The sequence below is a fragment of the Fukomys damarensis genome, unplaced genomic scaffold (assembly GCF_012274545.1).
Source record: "Fukomys damarensis isolate Sample0158 unplaced genomic scaffold, DMR_v1.0_HiC HiC_scaffold_3, whole genome shotgun sequence".
In the NCBI taxonomy this organism is placed as follows: domain Eukaryota; kingdom Metazoa; phylum Chordata; class Mammalia; order Rodentia; family Bathyergidae; genus Fukomys; species Fukomys damarensis.
The window spans coordinates 15,369,848-15,391,599 of NW_022900915.1; the positions used below are offsets into that span (position 1 = coordinate 15,369,848).

The 21,752-nt window shown below is 37.4% G+C and overlaps 1 protein-coding gene across 4 annotated transcripts in view; it reads right to left on the bottom strand.

The window, feature by feature from the left end:
• Positions 1 to 1,123: 1,123 nt before the first annotated feature.
• The window catches only part of Ndfip1 (Nedd4 family interacting protein 1), a 104,782-nt gene continuing 84,153 nt past the window's right edge, over positions 1,124 to 21,752 (bottom strand). For all 4 annotated transcript variants that reach the window (XM_010613895.3, XM_033766943.1, XM_010613894.3 and 1 more), the window contains exons 3-8: positions 17,169 to 17,299; positions 13,514 to 13,601; positions 12,631 to 12,755; positions 10,776 to 10,842; positions 7,052 to 7,157; positions 1,124 to 1,656 (exon numbers count right to left, since the gene is read on the bottom strand). In XM_010613895.3, coding sequence (XP_010612197.1) covers positions 7,054 to 7,157; positions 10,776 to 10,842; positions 12,631 to 12,755; positions 13,514 to 13,601; positions 17,169 to 17,299 — 515 coding nt within the window. In that variant the 3' untranslated portion in view covers positions 1,124 to 1,656; positions 7,052 to 7,053. The remainder of the gene's footprint in view (positions 1,657 to 7,051; positions 7,158 to 10,775; positions 10,843 to 12,630; positions 12,756 to 13,513; positions 13,602 to 17,168; positions 17,300 to 21,752) is intronic.

A 21,752-nucleotide genomic window follows, 5' to 3' on the forward strand; every position in this document is an offset into this window, starting at 1 on the left:
TTTATATATAATTTAAGTGGAATATGGGGGGATCAAAGGGTCCACATTTTAAGAACCACTGGCCTCTAAATGTAATACAAACTAGAAGAGAGGTCAGAGTGAGGAATCTCTAGCCTCAATCGGGCACATATAGGACTCAAACTACAGGTCATTTTCTTTCTGTGTGTCCTATTTGCCTTTTGGCTTTTTGAGAGAGGGTTTCACTGTATAGTCCAGGCTGGCTTTGAACTCATGGCAACCCTCAGCTTCAGCCTTCGAGCGCTAGGTGTGTGCCACCACTGTGAGACCCATGAGCTATTTTCAACTGAGAAAAGGGTAAATGTAGAGAATATGCAGAAAACACTGCAAGTTAAGAGCACATCTACAGAGTAAAGCACAATCAGGAGTTCTGGAATGACTTGAAGTCTCTACAGCGCCTCCCTATTTTCACTCATTATCTTTAGCAGAACTAGTGTTCACATATATCTTTAGGAATGTGTACAGTAGAATACAAAAGAAGGGAGCCTCCTATGCTGAGAATAAAGGAAAAAGTGACCCAAGATCAATTTTTTAATATTTACCAAATGATTCTGCAAGATTAGAAGCTGTTTTAGCAAGCAATAAATGCAAACAAACAAAACCCCTCAAAAAACCACTACTCTACAGTAAAAGGTGCTACACAAGAGACATTTATTAATGTTCTGTTGTATTTACAGTTTTAATATAGCAAACCAAGGTGAATTACTGCTTGAGCAGAAAGCACATCATTCTACATTTCTAATTCATCAATTTCTGCTAACACATTGTAAAAGCAAGTAGTACAGTATGTTAGGGATCATCTCAAAACTTCCAAGCTAATTCCTTCTTTGCTCCTAGTTACCTTATCTTTTGGGACTCAATTATAGAGTGTCAGAAATTACAGACTGTCAAGAATTACATTTTAGTAATGAAGCTGTACTCGTCTTTGTCCCTTCTATTTATACAGTAACAACACTTTTTGAATTCCTTAGGTACACACCACAGAATAATAAGGTATTGTTAAAATTCTGAATACAGACCATAAAAAAGTAATGCTTACTTACCAATTAAGAATGTACTTTTTGACCACAACTTAAATGTATTTCACACTATGATTTTGCTTTCAGGTGTTCACACACAGTACAACTGAATCAATTTCTAGATTAATTTTAACAGCAAATATGGATTATGAACAGATATGCAGTCATAATAAAAGTTCTTAACTTTGAGAAAACCCCTTTAAAATAACCATCCTTTTATCTTACACTAAAATCTTTAATTCCAAATTCATTTTTTTTTTTTTGGAGATGAAGAGTGAGTAAAGCAAGGTTGCCCCCTACTGACTACAGGGACATGGCTCATGCTATTTAAAATGACTACAAACAATACATAAGGCATTATTAATACATCACAGACTTGATTGCAAGAGTGTTTTCAAACATTAACCACTAATGATTCAATGATTACAGAATTCTGCATTAACTATTAAAATTTTACACCTAGGAACAAATAGAGAGAAATGATCTTTTTCAACAGTACTTTATTTTTTAAAGCAGGTGATTGCTCCTCTGTTCCGCATCTTGATTCACTTCCTGCAGGTGTTCACTTGCTTCTTGAGAGGGAATTCATAAGTGCAGGAAGGCCTTTGCCAGAAAACATCTGCCAGAGAAGAATATTGAATAGTGAAACTCTAGTTAGCTTGTTATTTTGGCTAAGAGAAGGATGTAGTCACAAAGGAAGGCAGGATGTTTGGAGACATGAGAGGTGCATTTTAACATAGTTTTAAGATTACTATATACTGACATCAAAGTATTCAATAAACAGTAAAGTTTTCGTTTTTAACATTACTAAGTCCTCCAGAATGAGAACTGCTGCTTCTGACAACCTATATGAGGTCTGTAGTGTCTTCCTATTCTCTTTTCTGTCCCAGAAAGAGAACAAAATGGAAGCAGCAATTTTTCACTCTGCATTTAACCTTGCCAGCAATATCTAAAACTGGGACAGAATTCAAGGGTACAGATAATTTCCCTAATACAACTGAAGCTATGGTTTCCTCTGACAATTCCGCCAAATCTCACACAGGAAGATTTCCAGTTAGCATGCCAATAACGCCATGCTATCAGCAAAGTTAAAAACAACTATAAAATCACAGATTTCACACAATACTTTTTAAAAACAAATTTTCTCTAAAAGCTGAAGTATTTTGGGGACATTCTTCTCTGAAAATAGTAAATAATATAGTCCCAATTTAGAGAAAGGAATATACATGACATACATACATATGCTCTCAAATATATAATTATCATTTATTTATTTATTTTGGTAGTGGGGATCAAACTCAGGACCTTGCCTTGTGAGGCAGGCGGTGAAACCACTGAGCTAAATCCCTGGCCTTGGTTTTTTGTTTTTTAAAGCAGAATCCAAGGGAAATATCATTTCTACTGTCTGGGTACTTTACAACAGTCTTCTAAATCAAACTTGACCTTGAGATGAATTTCCTTTACTAAGAGAGATAGTAGGAACTGGAGGAAAATTATAGAAAGGAAAGTGTTTGCCATCATATGGAAAGAAATTATAATATCTGACCCTTGAAAGGTACTGCTTACAGAACAAAGGAATCAGTTTTTAATTATGAACAGCCCTCACTCATCAGTGCCAGGACTTAAAAACCTTTTCCCTTCTATTTTAGATGTAATAAATTTTTAAAAATATTATGCTTCAAGGGCCAGGGATTTAGCTCAGTGGTTCCACCACCTGCCTTGCAAGTGCAAGGTCCTGAGTTCAATCCTGGTACAAAACAAAACAAAAAATATTATGCTTCAGGGCCAGAGATTTAGCTCAGAGGTTCTGCTGCTTGCTTTATAGGTGCAAGGTCCCGAGTTTGATCCCCAGTACCAAAAAAAAAAAAAGTCTCTCTAAAAATATACGCTTCACACTGCTCTCCGTGGTGAAACAGGTGGTTACTAACACCATTTGGCAATAGTACACTGCGGTTTGAACGTTTGTCCCTCATTCAAAGTTGGAAATTTACTCTCTAGAGACCTACGTTAGTACTGTTTGGAAAAGGGATTGTTGGGTAGTAATTAGGATTTGATTACATCGTGAGAGGGCTTTTGAAGAAGAAGGGGTAGAGTCCTGAGCTTTGAAGCCTGCTATCTCCCTGTGATGATCTCTGCTGTGTCAGTGTGTTGTTAAGAATGCCCTCCCTAGATGCAGCTCTTCAAGACTGGACTTTTAGTCTCTGCAATTGTAAGGAATAAATCACTTTTTTTATACTTCATACGTGCAAGTGCTTTCAGCATTTGCTAACAAGTAGTGTTAGCTATACTCAATGAACTGTTACCACCTTATAGTTACTGCAGCTAACCTTTCATTTACCCGGCAGCATCAGAGAAGAAAGTATTCCAGAAAGGTGTACTTTCTTTTTCTTCTGCAGTACTAAGAACTGAACCCAGGGTCTCTACCTATCTCAAGCCCTTTTAATTTTGAGACAGGGCAATCCTTCCTGCCTAAGCCTGCTGTGTAGCTGGGATTACAAGAAGGTGCCATCACACTTAGCAAAAGTGTACTTTTCAGTGAACTAGTAATTAAGAAAAAGTATGAATACTTTCCATGTTTTACCATTCACCTTGGGTAAAGATCTTTGGAAAAAAAATGTTATGTTTCTTTGTGAACAACACCTAACATTTCATTGCTTCGACTTCCTCACAGACACACACACTTGGAGCCACTGTGCCCACTTTTAGCAGTTTCTTTTGGCTCTTGTTGTGAAGTGGGAAACAATTTAACTGAGAAAATTAATGCACCCCCATCTTCAGGCTTAAGGCAACTCTGAAAGGGACCAGACTGCTTCACCTAAGAATAAAGCACAAGCTCAGTAACCTTCTTAGGCTGTATACCACCTGTTTTAGTTGATTAGAGAGGGGTGTCTTCTGTAATCATTTTAAGATTCGTGTATTTCTACTGTATCTTGGGTAGCTGAAACAAAGTCATTATTCTTAGATTCTCTTCCATTAAAATGACAAATCTTAGTAAAGCATGGAAGGCACATTATTTTTCTGTTAACAGCAAAGTTAGTTTTAAAATTTCCTACCTGTGGTCTTTCTGGCACAAAGTAAACCTACAGTTAGTTTTTTAAATAGTAACACTGCCATCAAAAAAGTAGGAGTTGAAAGAAAGTAAGACCTTCACACTTCACACAATGGTTTCCTGCACAACATTTAACTAAATTAAACTAAATTTGCTCTAAACTAGATAAGGACAGCTTACTAAATTTGGATCCAGGTGGAGAATTCTTACCCCTTAGGATATCATGGCTTTTCAGATTCCCTCTGAGGTTCCCCTACAAATCAGTTAGGAAGCCATTGGAATTCTGAATGCTGTTAAGTTCTCTCAACGCTCATTTGGAACTCGGAATCCTATGGGCATGGTGGGAATGATTTCAAACCAACTAAGGTATCAATCAATGCTGGGCAGAGAAGCAAATGAATGTTATCATGCCCTCTGATGTGAGACACTCATTTATCTACAGCCAAGTTCCAAACAACTCCAAAAGCACATTGCTGAATTCTGCCAGGCTCTTGAGTTCAAACAAGTACCCCGAACAGCTCCCCAGCATTTTACTAAGGGCTGCCTGCTCCAAATCATAACCCTGAAGATGCTTTGTTTCAAACTCAGAACACTCAAGAAACATTTCACAGATTTTGAAACAAACCAAATCTCAAATTTCAAAAATTAAAAAAAAAAAAAAAAAGATTTTAAAAATTAAAACAAAAACAACATCGTCATTAAAGTCGCTAACACTACCAGGAAATAGTATTTCAGGCTTTCTAGTGACCTATTTGTTATGTGGTAAACCCAAGATAAGGAAGGTACATAATTCCCTAAAAAGACTGAAATTTCCTTCCAAATAAGGAAAGAAGAGAATATACAGAGGGATAATTTCAGTCCACTGAGAAATTTATAGATACCATTTTACTATACTTATAGTCAATTATTTAATTGAACAAAACTGCACCAAACATCGGATATGCCTCTTAAAAGTTAAGATGTGCTAGACAAAAAGATATACCGTAGGCCTTAGGGCCTAAGCCAGTGTTTAATGTACCTGTGTCCAGACTCTGACTGAGCTCAAATTCAGGACATGCCATACATTTTAAAACATGCAATGTGAGATTTCGTTCCCCTTTAAAAACATCACAAACACACAAATATTTCCTTAAAGAAACTGACCTTAACACAAGCTAAGGTCATGTGTTACTTACCTAAGTACATTAAATTATATATGTAAAATGTTTAACAGTATCTGCTACATGGAGAACTTTACAACTATTAGTGTATTTTTATTATATTATGTTTGAAAAATTTTTGTTAAAGAAGGTGTCATCTTATTTTATTACTTAAAAGCTTTCAATGTTGTTCCATTACCAAGTAAATTAAGTATGGTGGATATATTTTGGTTTTTTGTTTGTTTGTTTGTTTTGTTTTGTGAGTCAGGGTCTCACTATTGTAGTTGAGACTGACCTGGAACTCACTATGTAGTCCAGGCTGGTCTCGAACTCACAGCGATCCTCCTGCCTCAGCCTCCTGAGTGCTGGGATTACAGGTGTGAGCCACCATACCCAGCCATGGATATATTTTCTATTTTTTTCTCATTGAGGTATAGTATAGTTACATTCATTATTGGGATCTTATACCTTTACATGACAGGTCTTGGTTCTCATTTTTCCCCCGTGTCCCTGCCCTCCCTTCACCCCTCCTCTCCTTGGATATATTTTCTTGACACATAAAATCTGACACCACAACAGGTCTTTAAAAAGAGTGAGAACCTCACTCTTAGTATACAATTACTTACAAAAATTATGACCCTAACAGCAACAAGAACAAAATGATGTTCACATGGACATCGCCCTGCATTAAGCCAACACGTCACTGTGCTAAAGGGCAGCTCTATGAACTTGACTGTTACACTGAAAATGGGCTTAGTATTTAAGATACTTAAGAACACTGATTCAACCTGGCTTTCCTGCCTTGACCCTCAATACTCCTTTATGCTCCAATTGAGCTGTGGCCTTATATTTCTCTGCCTCTATTTCTGCTCTTCACTCTGCCTAAAGTGATTCTGAAACCCTTCCCCACACTAATTTCTGCTAGTTGACAGTGTACTTATTATGCAAGACTTGTTACAACTGCTACATGCACGTCGTAAACTCCTGCCCGAGCTCTTCAGCTAATGCTGAAATGTCCACTCCTTCATCAACATAGCTCCCCAAAGCCCCAAGAACAAAGAGCCAAGTCCAAGAAGACCTAGATGGTCCTAGCAGAGAGCTCTCTGGCGTACTCTTTTTCAAAGTTCCCTACCGCTTCCTTTAGATAGCTACTGATATAGGACGAACTCAGCCTCTGCCAAAAACTGGGTACCGATCAAAGAACCTTAGCGGGGCTTAGTCACGTTACAGGCAAGGGAAAGGTACTATCTCCCCTTCTCTGCCTTGACTGACTGAACCTTCCTACCACCAGAGTGAAACTATCTGGGTGTGAATTCAAAGACCCTAGGAAAGGCTCAGTGACTAATTGGGGGAGGGTACCAGGGATCGAATGCAGACTTGTGCTTGCCAAGCAGGTGTCAGTGACCAATTTTAAGAGATGGAAGCCTTAGCCTTGGTGGCAGTCCATGCTTGTAGTCTCTTCTCTCTGGGGCTAAGAGGCTCTATGTGATTACTGATAAGGCCCAAAGGGTAACTTCTGAATGATGTCCTCGGGAACTGGTACAAAAGAAAGCAGTGGATTGAGGATGCATCTTAGCTCCCTGACAACTACTAAGACCCCTGGTCTCTTTTGCATTGTCAAAACATGAAATAAAATTTTCTCCTAAAGCAGTTTTTCTCATTTGCTCTTACAATAGCTTTTTGTTGACTTTTCTATCCCAAACTAGAAACTGCAAAAGAGGCAGGGACTGTATCTTTTTTACCTCCTCTATATCTCCTACCACATATCTTTACTCTAAAAACTTAATGGAAATCTGCAATGTAGCACAACACTTTTTAAAAAATACCTTTAATAAATAAAGAGAACTCTGGTCCGAGGGAGATTTGAGAAAGTTTCTGGCATCTTCCGAACTTTTGCATAATTGATAAATCCTCTGAGAAACAGGAGAAAGCCTAATTTAAAAAAGAAAAGTCAAGAATGAATTTACAATTTTCATGTTAAGTTTTTCCCCCAGAAATAACTCTTCTGATAGCAATACCCTGTCATTTTTCTACTAAAGGCTATTAAAACATGAAACATTTCCTTCAGTACCTCCAAAGGATTTTCATACCAAATTATCCATTCCTCAATGAGTCAAAAATCAAAAGTTTCCTTTGCACATTCAGAATTTAATTGCTCTAACAGGAAACAGAAAAATAAAATGGGGGCCTGGGGATTTAGCTCACTTGGCACTGCGCCTGCCTTGCAAGTGCAAAGTCCTGAGTTCAATCCCCAGTACCAAAAAATAAAATAAGGCCAAACATTTATATCTGGAAGCCTCACTGAGAAGCACAACAAAACCTATGTACTGTTATTCCAAAAAAAATCATTGCAAGATAACTAAAAAAAACAATGAGAGGTTAGAACTTTTTCTCAAGTTGGAGGGAGATCTATTTGTTCAGTGATTTCTTTTTCTGTTGGCAGTACATAATGTTGTCCACTAGATGTCAGGGTCCTCCCAGTAATAATCCTCACTAGTCTCAATTCTGAACTCTTAATCTCTACTTGTATTAAATTCCAATTTTCTATCCACCCACCCACCTACCCATATAAGTCAGCCTGTCTGATTATCTATCTTTGCAAGTGCACTACCACTGATCTTCATTTCCAGCCTAAGGCTGATTCTGTACAAATGCACTAGAATCTACAAATTCACACCTCTTCCAAAGGCCGGGGGTGGTGGGGCTGGTGTGTGTTCCACGAAAATCCACACACTCCTGACCTTCTCCTTCAGAGCCGGTCTCTGAGTTTTTTTTGTTTGAGTCAGGGTCTCACTGCGTAGTTCACTCTCATTAAGAGAGTGATGCCTCCTGCCTCAAGCTCCCAAGTGCTGGGATCACAGGTGTGCACCACCACGCCCAGCTGGTCCCCGAGTCTTAAGCATATTTTAAAACACCCTTACTGAGATACAATTTATGTATCATAGAGTTCATTCTGTACCATAAACTAGGCTTTAGTGTACTTACAGACCTGTACAGATCCCTTAAGGTAATTTTAAAACATGCTTATCACTCCCCCAAACCTTATATCAACCAGCAGTCACTCTTAATATACCTACCCCTCCTCCCATTGGCCCAGCCCCAGGCGATTGTTCAGCTTTCTTTTGGACACATTTTAAATTTAAATTACATTCAATGGCGCAAACTCTTTATAATCAAACAGAATGATTTTTGACAATAACGAAGAGTTGTCAGTGCTCAATTTGGTGCATACCATTCTGTTTGGTACCAAAAGCACGAAAGTATATACAACAAGGGTCTGTGTCAAGCAGGAGCCTTCTAAAATGGAGAGCACAAAACCTCTTAAAAAGGGGGGCGGGGAGACAGCTACACCCAGCTCAGTCCCAATCAAAAGATACCTCATGAAAATACAGATGGGCTCTCCTAGCTATTCCAACTTTTAAGAAAATTTAAAAATTCAGGCATCATGTGAGAAATCTTGACTTTTAAATGTTGGAAATCAATGTTTAAAACTTCTAAAATAACCATGGAACAAACAAACTCAATTTGGGTTAGATGCAGTCCATAAATTGCTAGGTTTATGAGCTCTGCCCTTGCAGAAGACACTCCATAAAACTGATCTGTCCAGGCTGGGGATTTAGCTCAGTGGTTCCGGTGCCTGCCGCACAAGCGCAAGGACCTGAGTTTGATTCCCCGCACCAAAAACAAAAACAAAAATTGATCTGTTCAAAGAGAAGCTCCCACCCTGAGCCAAGCATTGGGGGCAAATAAGTGTATCTGAAGTTCCAGCATGTTTTGCTCATAAATAAATAGCATACAATAAGAATGATAACAAAAAGTATACAAATCCATCCCCCATAAGGCTTTAATATAAAAAGGAAAAACATTAATTCCTTTAAATAACTTATGCTATCAACAATCAACCTGAAAATATGCTTAATGACTCTGCTCCACTCAAGACTTTACTTAATGTTAGGTTCAGGTGAAGAGAGGTGGGCAGGGTCTCCCTTAAAAGTACAGTTTAAAGCATGAGCAAGACAATGAATCAGTCTTCATAAATTATTCTCCTTGTCATTCATTTTTATTTATTGGTACTGGGATCGAACTCTGTATATTTTTATTTTTTTTGGTTTTTTGAGACAGGGTCTCATTATGTAGTTGAGATTGACCTGGAACTCACTATGTAGCCCAGGCTGGTCTAGAACTCACAGCGAACCTCCTGCCTCAGCCTCCCGAGTGCTGGGATTATAGGCATGCGCCACCATGCCCGGCTAATCATTTTTATTATTAAACTTCTTAATAATCAAGGGTTAAAAAACAAAATCACTATTTCTCTTAGACAGGGTCTCATTATGTAGTTGAGATTGACCTGGAACTCACTATGTAGCCCAGGCTGGTCTAGAACTCACAGCGAACCTCCTGCCTCAGCCTCCCGAGTGCTGGGATTATAGGCATGCGCCACCATGCCCGGCTAATCATTTTTATTATTAAACTTCTTAATAATCAAGGGTTAAAAAACAAAATCACTATTTCTCTTTCTGGAATTACTGGAATTCCAATGACCAAGAGTACAGCAGGTGATGCTATTGGGGGTGGATAACGCAACAGATGACTTGTACTTTCCAGGTAAAATTCAGTCAATGATGCATGGCTTCCAGCCTAAGCAAATAGTTTAAGCACCTGGCAGGCACTAGTACTAGGCTGCCCTAGCCAGTCCCATTAGCAGCAGCACCACCATCAAGCACCTAATAAGGAGGCATAAGAAGGCCCAAGCCAGGAGAAAGGAGGAAGTGATGTCACAGATGTACAGTAAATCAATCACATGATCTTTAACAGTTACAAGATGGCCCCACTACTGCTTTGTAGAAATGACAGCAATTGATGGTGGACTCGGTGCATAACATACATTTTCTTTATAAATAATGAAGAAGTTACATTACAATAATTCATCCTAGCATTCATTTAATTTTTAGGAAAGGATTTTAAAATATTTAGAGCAAAAAACGTAATCTGAAGAATGACAGCCTGTACTACCTAGACATATTTTTTAAAAGCCTTCTACCCATTCAAAAATAATTCTTATGCTCCCCAATGGTAAACTGAAGAATTCTACAAACCCAATAATGGTTCATTCAGAAGTTATATCTGATAACACATTTTGTTTACTGACAGATTAACCAAAGATAAGCTATATACAGCCATGAGTTAGTTCAGCTGGTTATAATGTGCCTATAAGCAAAAAAAGGCTTAGTTTGTGAACGTTTTGTGGCAATAATTCACAGGGGGTAGGGGAATCCACAGACCAGAGTCATCTTATTAGTGTACTCTGATCACAGGAGAGAAACAGACATAGAGGGTTAGGAAAAAGCTAATCCTACAAAGATACTTTATAAATGTGCATGTTAATTTGATGGTGACAACTGCTTCATTATTATGAAAGAAACATTTTTTAAAATTATACTTTAAATTGCTGAATATATTATTATACAATGAATGATGACACTTTACTAAAAGTAATTTTACTTATGGAATTTAACATAACATTTTTCTCCTTATGTTAAAAGTACTTACCTAAAACCAGGAACACCCACCAGAGCCAGTACTGACCATCAAAATATCCAGGAAAATAGGTGGAAAACTGGAAAAAATGAGGCAAACACTTTACAGCAAATTAACAGGCACAATTTCATATATTAATTTAAGGACATACAAAATACAAGACTTTGTTATGCCATTGCTTAACAATGCTTCATCCTTACAATAATTTCAAAAAGTGTTTTATTTATTTTCTTTCTTTTTCTTCTGAGGAAAGGTCTCATTATATAGTTCAGGCTGGCCTTGAACTCACTATGTATAGTCCAGGATGGACTCGAAATCATAACAATCCTCCTGCCTCAGCCTCAGCGCTAGGATTACAGGCACGAACCACCATGACCATCTTAATGTTTTATATATTACTGATATGAAAGTTGTGACAAATGCAGATTTGTTTCCTTTCATAAAAAAGCAATCTTTAAATAGATCAGCTTTATAGTTTTTGAAAGCATACAAATTCTGTTTTTTAAAAAAGTTTTGCTCACATAGTATTTACCCTTTTAGAAATATGCATTAATGATAATTTTACTTTGCTTATCCAATAGTGCTAAAGCCAACTGTTTGGCTGGTATGCCAACTTATAGTGAATGAATTCGTTTTGTCTCTAAGGCCAACACTTGCAATAAACATATCTCAAGTCACAGAATACTCAGGCCGGGGATTTAGCTCAGAGGTGCTGCCGCCTGCCTTGCAAGCACAAGTTCGACACCCGGTACCAAAAAAAAGGTCACAGAATACTTAAAATTTTTTTTGTTTTTCTTTTTGAGACAGATCTCACTATGGTTTCAGCCTCACTATGGAGCCCAGGTTAGTTTCAAACTCAGAATCCTCTTGCCTTAGCCTCCTGAGGAGCACAACAATGTATTCAGCTAGAAAATGTTTTTAAAGCTAAGATCTCTGAGAACTTTAAGGTATTTCATGCAACTTTAACAGGCAACTCCCAAATCTATGAAAACATACACCTCTTTAATTCACTCCACAGACTGACCCCTAACAGTGACAGTTGTTGAATACTTTTGTATCCCCAAACATTGTGGCATGACTAGTCCTGGAAAGAAGGTAAGGAGGGACAGAAGGAAGGGCAAGGAAGGAGAAGAGTAATTATGTGAAGAATTAATGAGAGGAATGCCTACTTTTGGCGGGGGGGAGGTACCGGGGATCGAACTCAGGTCCTTGCACTTGCAAGGCAGGCCACCGAAGCGCCGAGCTAAATCCCCGGCCCCTGAATGCCTACTTTTGATAAGACATGATAGAGATGATAACCTTTTTATTACAAAACAACTAACTTCAGATTGTACACATACAAAATATTATAGGCACTAAAAACAAAGCAAGGAGCTGGTGAAACACCTGCAAAATAGACCAAAGCCAATAGACTTCACTATAAATCTGTAGATGTAAACACTTGCAACTGATTTTTGTTCAACTTTATCATAAAACCAGAAGACAAAGCAAATAGAATTTTAAATGTTGACAAAAGAGGCCGGGAATTTAGTTTACGGTTTCTGCCACCTGCCTTGCAAGCACAAGGATCCCAAGTTCAATCCCAGGTACCAAAAAAAAAAAAAGCGTTGACACAAGCTGCGAATGGTGACACATGCTGTAATCCCAGCACTCTAGGAGGCCGAAGCAGGAGTATCACAAGTTTGAGTCTAGTCTGATCATTCAGTGACTTAGAGAGACACTGTCTCAAAAAGAGGGAGGTGTAGTTCAGTGCAAAGGCTTCACAAAGAAAAAAAAAATGTTGAGACAATATTTAAAAATCAAAGACCCAAAATTATTTAAATTTTCGTCTCTTGGCAGAATTTACCTTTTCTGTTGTACAACTTACCCTGACAATCAGGATCCACTTAATTAGAGAGAGACCGAATCCTGAGATGGCTCCATACCTTCCTGCAGCTGAGGTGGTCAGGCAAAAAGACAGGAAAAATCCAATCCAGTTGAAGAGGAATGCCACTGTAAAAACAGAGCAGGAAAAGATTTAGACATGACTTGTTAGCCGAAGAATAACCGTGCTCTTTACCTGTGCCTCTGCTTAAAAGACTTTCCCAAGGATAAAAGATGACTTGCCCTTCACAGCCCTCACCTCACCTCCTCTGCAACACCTTTCTGTCTTCCCCTCTAAGCAACAAGAAAATACCTTGTCTGACTAGCATGTTTTACACTATTATGTCTATTGCTACTCACTTAAATTCATCAAACTGTGTGCTCATGACCTGTGCTCTTTGCAGTGCGTTGAATATGAATATTTAAATAAACTGTTTGTAAGTGCAAAGTCCTGGACATTAAATTGCTGCTCCTAAATCATCTGATTCAAACTATTTATCTTCCTTCTCTGTGAATTCTTAAGAGTTTACATAAAAGCACTTCTAAAAGCATTGCATTTTGTTTTTAATAAAGCTAATAAAATAACTGCTCATATCTAAGTGAAGCTGAAGAAAAAACAAATACAAAATAATCAAGGAGAAAAATCAGGCTCACTTTCATCTATCAGACAATAGAACCTTTCAGAAAAAAAAAATCCATCAGAAAAAGGCACACATATGAATCCTATTCAAGAGATGAACATGAATAGGAGCAATGCTGGAAGCTCTGCAGACCTAAAAGATGAATATCAGCTCATGCAAAAGTGCAGCACCCCTATTACTGCCTTAAACGTATTTGTCATAGCTCCCTCATTGGCACGAAGTGACCACTTGCATGTATATACTTACTGAAAAAAGTTAACATGAAAATCCCATCATTTCCTATCCTCAGCTGGTCAGCATCATCAAAATCATCCCGACCCACAAAATCCTCATCCTAAATAAAAAGAATAGGTAAATTAATAATAAATTATTTCTAGGCAAAGGAAAGATATCAAGAAAGAAAAGAGGGAAAATATGAGAAGCAAGGACGAAATGTATTCTGATTCAATTCAAAGCTATAAGCATTAGAGTCTCAATATAGGTTAAAATTTTTATTTTGCATTATACATAAACAGAGCTGAAACAAATCTTTTTTTCCTATCTGCAGTTTTCTAAATCAATGTTTCATTTTATAATTCAAATTACTTTTTTGGTGCTTGGGATCAAACTCAAGGTCCTTATGCATGCTAAGCATGAACTCTGATACCCATACACAACCCCAATCCAAATTCTTATAGCAATACACCTCAAAAATTGAAAGTTCACAGTTCTTTTCTTTTTTAAAAATATATCTCAGGAGGGCCGAGGATTTAGCTCAGTGTGCCGCTGCCTGCTTCACAAGTGCAAGGTCCAGAGTTTGACCCCCAGTACCAAAAAAAAAAAAATGGTCCATGGATTTAACTCAGTGGCACCATACCTTCCTTGCCAAGTGCAAAGTCCTGCGTTTTATCCCCAGCACGCACACACACAGATATATGAAAAAACGAAAACAATTACATTTGGCTGAGATACTACAGTCTTAGTCTAGGGCATGTTTATGACCTATGGCAGTGATTCCAATGATACAGTCTGCTACCACTGCCTATGGTATTAGTAATCAGGGCCTACTGAGGAGATAATATTGACCAGCTAGGGAGGGTGGTGGTAAATCAACAATATAAGCATATGTAAGAGTCTATATAGAGTTGCCCACGGCTCAACTCCATTAGCATTTGTTTGTACTGGTACACAGATCCAAAAAAAACACCTCCAATCTTACTGGCAAGTAAGATCTTTTTAATCCTATCTTGAAAAGACAGTATTGTAGCTCTATAAGAAACAATGATCCTGATTAGAATCAACGTATGTGACTATCTTTTCAACTGACACAGGTATATATTGAGATATTTAAAAGTAACAATATAATTTAAAAGTAAAAGTGTTAAGAGCTCTACCTAGCTCAAAGATGGTTCTTCAAATGAAAAAGAAAATGTCCCAAGGAACATTTCCTAGCCAGAAAATGGACCAGGAGGATCCAAACTGTAGTTACCAAACCGTAACTAGAAGTTCTCCTATGAGTGTAAACTAGAGCAAAAAGACATGTCAGTGACAACTTCCTTTTCTAACTGCATACCACACTTCCTCTATGTTTGCAATTTTTATAAGAACGCATTTTATAATTTTTAAAAACATTAAATATCACAATTCCGACTTGGCAGAAAAATACTTGTGCATAAGTGCTCAGACATACACTTTTTTTTTTTTTTTTTTTGTACTGGGGATCCAACTTGGGACCTTGAGTTTGTGAGGCAGGTGGTGGAACCACTGAGCTAAATCCCCAGCCCCTATATACTCTTGAAATACATGGGTATAGATTCTAATAACACTAGAAATGCCTTCTAACTATTCTTCTTGTCCTTCATATCTCTTCTGCCATGATTTCTCCCATAAATTCTTGCCAGATTAATGTTTCCAAAACATTACAACAGTCCTTCCATACTCCTGCTCAAAAACTTTGAAGGACTCTGTGTGTTTTTTTTGTTTTGTTTTGGTACTAGGAATCGAACTCAGGTCGTTGCGCTTCCAAGGCAGGTGGCAGAACCACTGAGCTACATCCCCGGCCCTGAAGGACTCTTTGTGAGCTACTTACTGTACTAAGTTTTTATGTCTCAGCCTAGCATTCCAAGAATTCTGCAAACAAAAGTTTTGGTCTTACCTTTACCCTTCACAAATGTCCTACTCATGCAAAACCAATTGCTATATCCACAGTACTGCCCCAAACCTGGTTGAATTCATATCTTTCTGGGCTTTTTCCCTCTGGAACTCTTATCCATCATCTTCCATGATCACCTAGTAAAGTCACAGATCTTGACGCCCAATGCTCTTATATAGCGTAGATATATTTGTTGGCCTTTTACCCTAGCTGGATTTTAGACTTTGTATCCTGACTAACACACTGCAAAATATATAGCACCTTATAGGAAAAAAGTGTCACATATACGTATGTATGTGTGTGTGTGTGTGTGTGTGTGTGTGTGTGTGTGTGTATATATATATATATAATAAGCTTCTAAATGTTCTCCTGTCAAAAGAATTCTGAAGCGTTCTGTAATTAGAATTAATCTCCACATTTGCATATTTACCATATTCCCAACAGTTCTGCAGAATACAGTAAAACATACAAGGAAGCCCTTTGGAGTCTACTCTGTTCAAAGCTGACTCACTTTGGGTACTTATTAACCAAATGACTTTGGGCAATTGGTCCTAAATTTTTCCATCTTTTGAAAACAATATGCAAAATACAGAAGAGCATTCAGCATAGTACCCAGCATATCTGCTTCTAATATACGGCTGTTACGTGATGACTGTTTTGTCTTCTGACAATAAGCTCTGTGAGGTTTAACAGTTTTTTTCCTGGTACCTGTAAGATCTGAATACAGAGCCGAGGATTTAGCTCAGCGGTTCGGTGGCCTGCCTTGCAAGCACAAGGACCTGAATTCAATCCCTGGTACCAAAAAAAAAAAAAAAAAGATTTGAATACATATTAGCATGGAAGTTCAGCCTAAACTAGGCTCATACACTATTTCTCCCAAACTAGGGTTTTCAGAGAGCTACTCCTTATAGTAGGTACAGTTATAAATAATCTATGTATTACCCTTAAGACAGAGGAACCTATGGAACCATAGGCATAGAGCCTATGCCACTGTACTGCCAGACTAGGCTTCTAGGCTTCTGTTTTTGTTTTTATGATTCATTCCAATTTCCTGCCAAGATTACAGGTTGGAACCTTAATCACCTCCACGTTCCTGGAGACTGTATCCTGCCCTCATTCTTCCAACATCTGGCCTGGGGCCCTAACCACATCAATCTGCACAAATATTTAAGAAACCACATCTATATCACTTACAAATAAAGCTAATGTCAAGAGCCAAGAGTACCCAAAAAGCAGTGCAGGCTCACATCACATCCTACCTTAATCTCCATAAATAAATAGTGCACTAGATGGGACATCTCACTGTATCCCTATAAATGGCATGATCTGAACTGTTGGAGGAACATGGTTCATCTATATGGCTGTTCAAGTCCATTTTATGAGTTGTTCTCCCTAGAGATCTCCCTACCATCTACACACAACACCCAAGTATTAAGAGTGCAGAATCAAGAAAAAGTCAATGTATTTCCAAAACCAGCTCCTGCTCCAAGATGTCTCAGCCACCCCAGCAGATATAAGAAGGCAGAGATGCTTACAAGTCTTAGAAATAGGGAGAATCAGCTAGTTTGACTGATGATTTTTCTGCTTATTTATACCTCTTAATCTCATCATTTTCAGGAAAGAGATGTTTATTATCCGAAAAAAACCGTATGTGTTTAAAATTAACTAAGCTCAGACTAATCAACCATAATAACTCAAAATTGGGTAACAAAAACTATTAACTCCCATAAAGCTGCCCATCAAGTATTCAGGATAGCAAATTACACTTACTCTTCCAGGAACCAAAGGAATGGTAGCTTCAGCCTTGGTTCTCTCAGCTTCATCATAACTGGGCAGTGTTGTAGCCACATTATAAGATGGAGGCTTTGGAAACCCAGACTCATCTTTGTAGTCAAAATATGCTGGAGAAGAAAAAAGGAAGTCACAATATCTGATGATTAATTATCTGAACTAAAGGAATAAAAGGATCCCACAAATTGTAGCAAACTAAACCCAGGCATTTTCCTAAGGGTACATGTAGCATAACTGAACCAAAAGACTTTTATAGTTGAACATAAGAATAAGGGGGCGATTTTTAAAATGTATCCACTTCCCAGTTTCTTAAAGCCCAGATTTACTTTGCAACTTAACTTCCAATTTCTTTTTAAACACCACTGTAGATTTTCTCAAAAAGAATTCAATTTTAATAGAGAAATAAAGTAAGCTAAAAATACTATGTATGTACATCTGTATTGATTTTTTTTCTAGTGTCAAACAGGAAAATTAACTTTAAAGGGGAAAAAAAGCTTAAAATTGATTTTTTATCCATTTGTTTTGGTACTTTGACTCTAAAGTAATTCAGCTACAGAACAATTATTTATCTCTATTAAATACTTTATTTTTTATATTGTACCTGCATTTTCACTGACCTCTATTATAAAAGATTCAATATAATCAGCAAAATGCATTTGTAAGTGGATTAAATGTCTCCACAATTTTTAAAATTTCAATTTTTGAAAAATTTCTATAGTTCAACATTAGTATTTTTCTTTAAAGCCAGAATTTTTACTGTATCAATGTATCTTATTAATAAAAAATATTGTATCTTGAAATAGAAAAGGTAGAACAAATTCAATATTCACTAAAAACAAATACATACCAAAATAGGAATAAAATCTTCCTTAATCTCATCACAAATCTCTACCAAAAAAAGGGAACAAATTACTAAATATTTCTCCACTAATATTAGAGAATGAGATAAAATGTCTACTACTGGTACCACCACTTCTAACCAAACATTTAAGTCCTACTTGGTACAAAATAGCAAGAAAATGAAAGACATAAGAACTGAAAGGGGGGTTGGGGTATTGCTCAGTAGTAAAGCCCTTGTCTAGCATGTAAGGCCCAAAGTTCAATTCCTAGTACCACCAAAAAAGAGAAAATAGGAAGAAGTAATTATCAATCACAGATGACATTATTGCATATGGAGAAAACAAAAAAGAACTCAAAGCTAAGCTACCAAACTACATGAATTTAGCAAAGTTTCTCTGCACATTATTAATATAATCCATCAACTGTACTTGCACAGGCCAACAACAAACAACAGCATCGAAATACGCGAAACACACAGGATTGCAGCTAGTAAAAGATGTGTGAGACCTCTACATTCGAAATTATAAAATACCGAAAGAAATTTAAGACCTCAATAAGTGGATGTATATATCATGTTCACAAGTCAGAAGACTTAATGTTATAAAGATGTTAATTCTCAGGCCGGGGATTTAGCTCAGCAGATCTGCCGCCTGCCTTGCAAGCACAAGGTCCCAAGTCCATTCCTCGGTACCAAAAGAAAAAAAATATGTTAATTCTCTTCAAACTTATCTTAAAATTTAGTGTAAAATCAAATTAACCTTGATCATTACTTCATACTATACAGAAAAATCAGCTCCAGATAGAATGCAGATCTAAATGGGAGAAGTAAAATAACAAAAATTTAAAAATTAAATACAGGAAAATAAGTTATTGAAATTAAAACTGCCATGCAATCCAATTTAAGGAACTTACTTTGTTTCATATCAAAACACACACACATGGGCCAGGGATTTAGCTCAGTGGTGCCGCTGCTTGCCTTGCAAAAAAGCACAAGGTGCCAAGTTCGATCCCCAGTACCAATAAATAAATAAATAAGCAAGCAAACATACATACATATGTGTATGTATATACTAAAACATTTCATACTTTTTTCTATAAAATTTTTTTTACTTTTAATCTAATTATACCAAGATATATTACAAATTGAACCCTATAATTTGAGTTAGCCTATTACTGTAGTAATTCTAAACACACTAACAAAACTGATGTCTTTTAAGTGAGGACTATCAAAGAACATTTTTATTTCTCTCTTTCAACAGAATGATATGGGGCTGGATGTAGTGGCATACACCTGTAATCCCAGTACTCCAGAGGCCGAGGCAGACGGATCACTAGAGTTCAAGGCCATCCTGGATTACACAGTGAGTTCAAGGAAGTCCTGAACTACATAGTGAGACCATCTCAAAAAAAAAAAAAACAAAAAAACAAAACAAAACACCAAAACAAACAAACAAAAAAGAGTGAGAGATGTAGGTGAATGGTAGAGTGCATGACTGGCATGTCTGAGACCATCTGTTTAATTCCTACTACTGAAAAAAAAAATCTATTTCAAAATTTAAAAATAAGACCCCATCGATATGGATACCTTCTATAATGTTAAATTACCATGAAGAACTTAATATGGACAATCTTTTCAAGTTTATTTAGAACACTTAAAACAAAAATTATCCAATATTTTTTAAACTATTCAGATCTATAAACTCAAAATAAAGTAACCACAGATTAAGTGAATATACCAAGTAATGATTGATACTTTTTCCCGTCAACATACTGCATGTGCCTTCTATTTTTTTAACCATTGCTCTCATAAATGTACTATATGTATGCATAGTCAACATTTATCTAAAAAGTAAGCAATACTAATTTAACAATGAAGGGGGAAAGGCCACTTTAGAGGTTTTCTTCTCTCTTTTATTTGTTTGCAGTACTAAAGACTGAAACCTAGGGCCTTGCACTGAGCTATACCCCTACCCCTCACCCTTTTAAATATATATATATATATACATATAGTTAGTTAGTTAACTAGTTAGCTAGTGGTACTAGGGTTTGAACCCGGGGCCGTCACAGTGAGCTACATCCTCAAACCTTCTCATTTTTAATTTTGAAACAGAGCCTTGCTAAGTCACTAAATTACCCAGACTATGGGTTTGAACTTGTGATTCACCTGCCTCAGCCTCCTAGAAAGCTAGGATTACAGGTGTACACAATTAGTTGAAGACTTCTATTTTGTTTGGTACAGGGGATCGAACTCAGGACCTTGCACTTACGAGGCAGGTGCAGAGCCACTGAGCTAAATCCTTGGCCCTGAGGATTCTTTTCTTTTGCTACTAGGAATCGAACTCAAGTCCTTGGCTCTTGCAAGGCAGGCGCAGAGGGCCAGGGGTTTAGCTCACTGGTGTCGCTGCCTGCCTGGAAATCGCAAGGACCCATTCGATCCATGGTCCCCTCCCACCCAAAAAAACAAAAAAAAAGGGAGGAGGCAGAGCCACTGAGATAAATCCCCAGCCCCTGAGGATTATTTTCTTAAAAAAGGTAAAAGGTGGTGGTGGGGAGAAAGAAAACGCCAGTTAATAAGTAACAAAAAAATTAATTTTGAGTAATTTTCAATATATAAAAGCGTATTTTACTGATACCTAACTGGAACACAAAGAGCTCAACAGAGACCCAGGAAATTTCTTTCCCATTCTTTTCTTCTTTTTTTCGTGGCCTCTGAGTATTTAGATGCAATATCACAAAACTCAAGACTATAGGTAAGGGAAACAGCTTATCTTTACCTTATTCCAAGCTTGAGAAGCTTTGTTATTTACTATTCAGGCCCACAAACACAGAGGAGGGACCCACGCTGGCAGCCATGGGATGCACCCCGACAATAAGGTGAGAGGAGAGAGAGGACCCATTCTTTAATCAAAACGTTCACACATTTCAATGATAAAGACATCCATGTAGGACAGAATAAGGCATCTACCAGAGAAGGCTTCCAACTGTAACCCCTAAATTATAAAGAAAAATTTAAAAGAATATAAAGATGGTAAGTAAATAAGGAGCGAAGCAACTAAGACAAAAATTCTATCTAAAATGGTCAGCAGTTTTACAACTAAAGAAGGTAGCTGCTCCTCACACAAAGGACTCTTATCTAGAATATATAAAGAACTCAAAACAATCAGCCCCCCAAATATAAAGACCCGATTCAAAAATGGGCATCTGAAATGAACAGACATTTCTCAGAAAAAGAAGTAAAAGCAGCAAGTAAATATATGAAAAAATGCTCCACATCACTGGTCATTCGAGAGATGCAGATGAAAACAACACTGAGATTCCACCTCACCCCACAAAGAATGGCTGCTATCAAGAAATCACACAATAACAAATGTTGGCGGGGTTGTGGGGAGAAAGGAACCCTTCTCCATTGTTGGTGGGAGTGCAGACTGGTGCAACCACTATGGAAATCAATATAGAGATACCTCAAAGAGCTTGGACTGGAGGTTCCATTTGACCCAGCCATCCCTCTGCTGGGCATCTTTCCAAAAGAACTAAAAGAATCATATCACAGTGATGTATGTGCACCCATGTTTATAGCAGCACAGTTTGCAATAGCTAAAATTTAGAAACAGCCCATTTGCCCATCAGTTGGAAACTGGATAAAGATGTGGTTTTTCTATAAAATGGAATATTACTCAGCCATAAAGAGCGAGAGAATAGATTCATTCATAGGAAAATGGATAC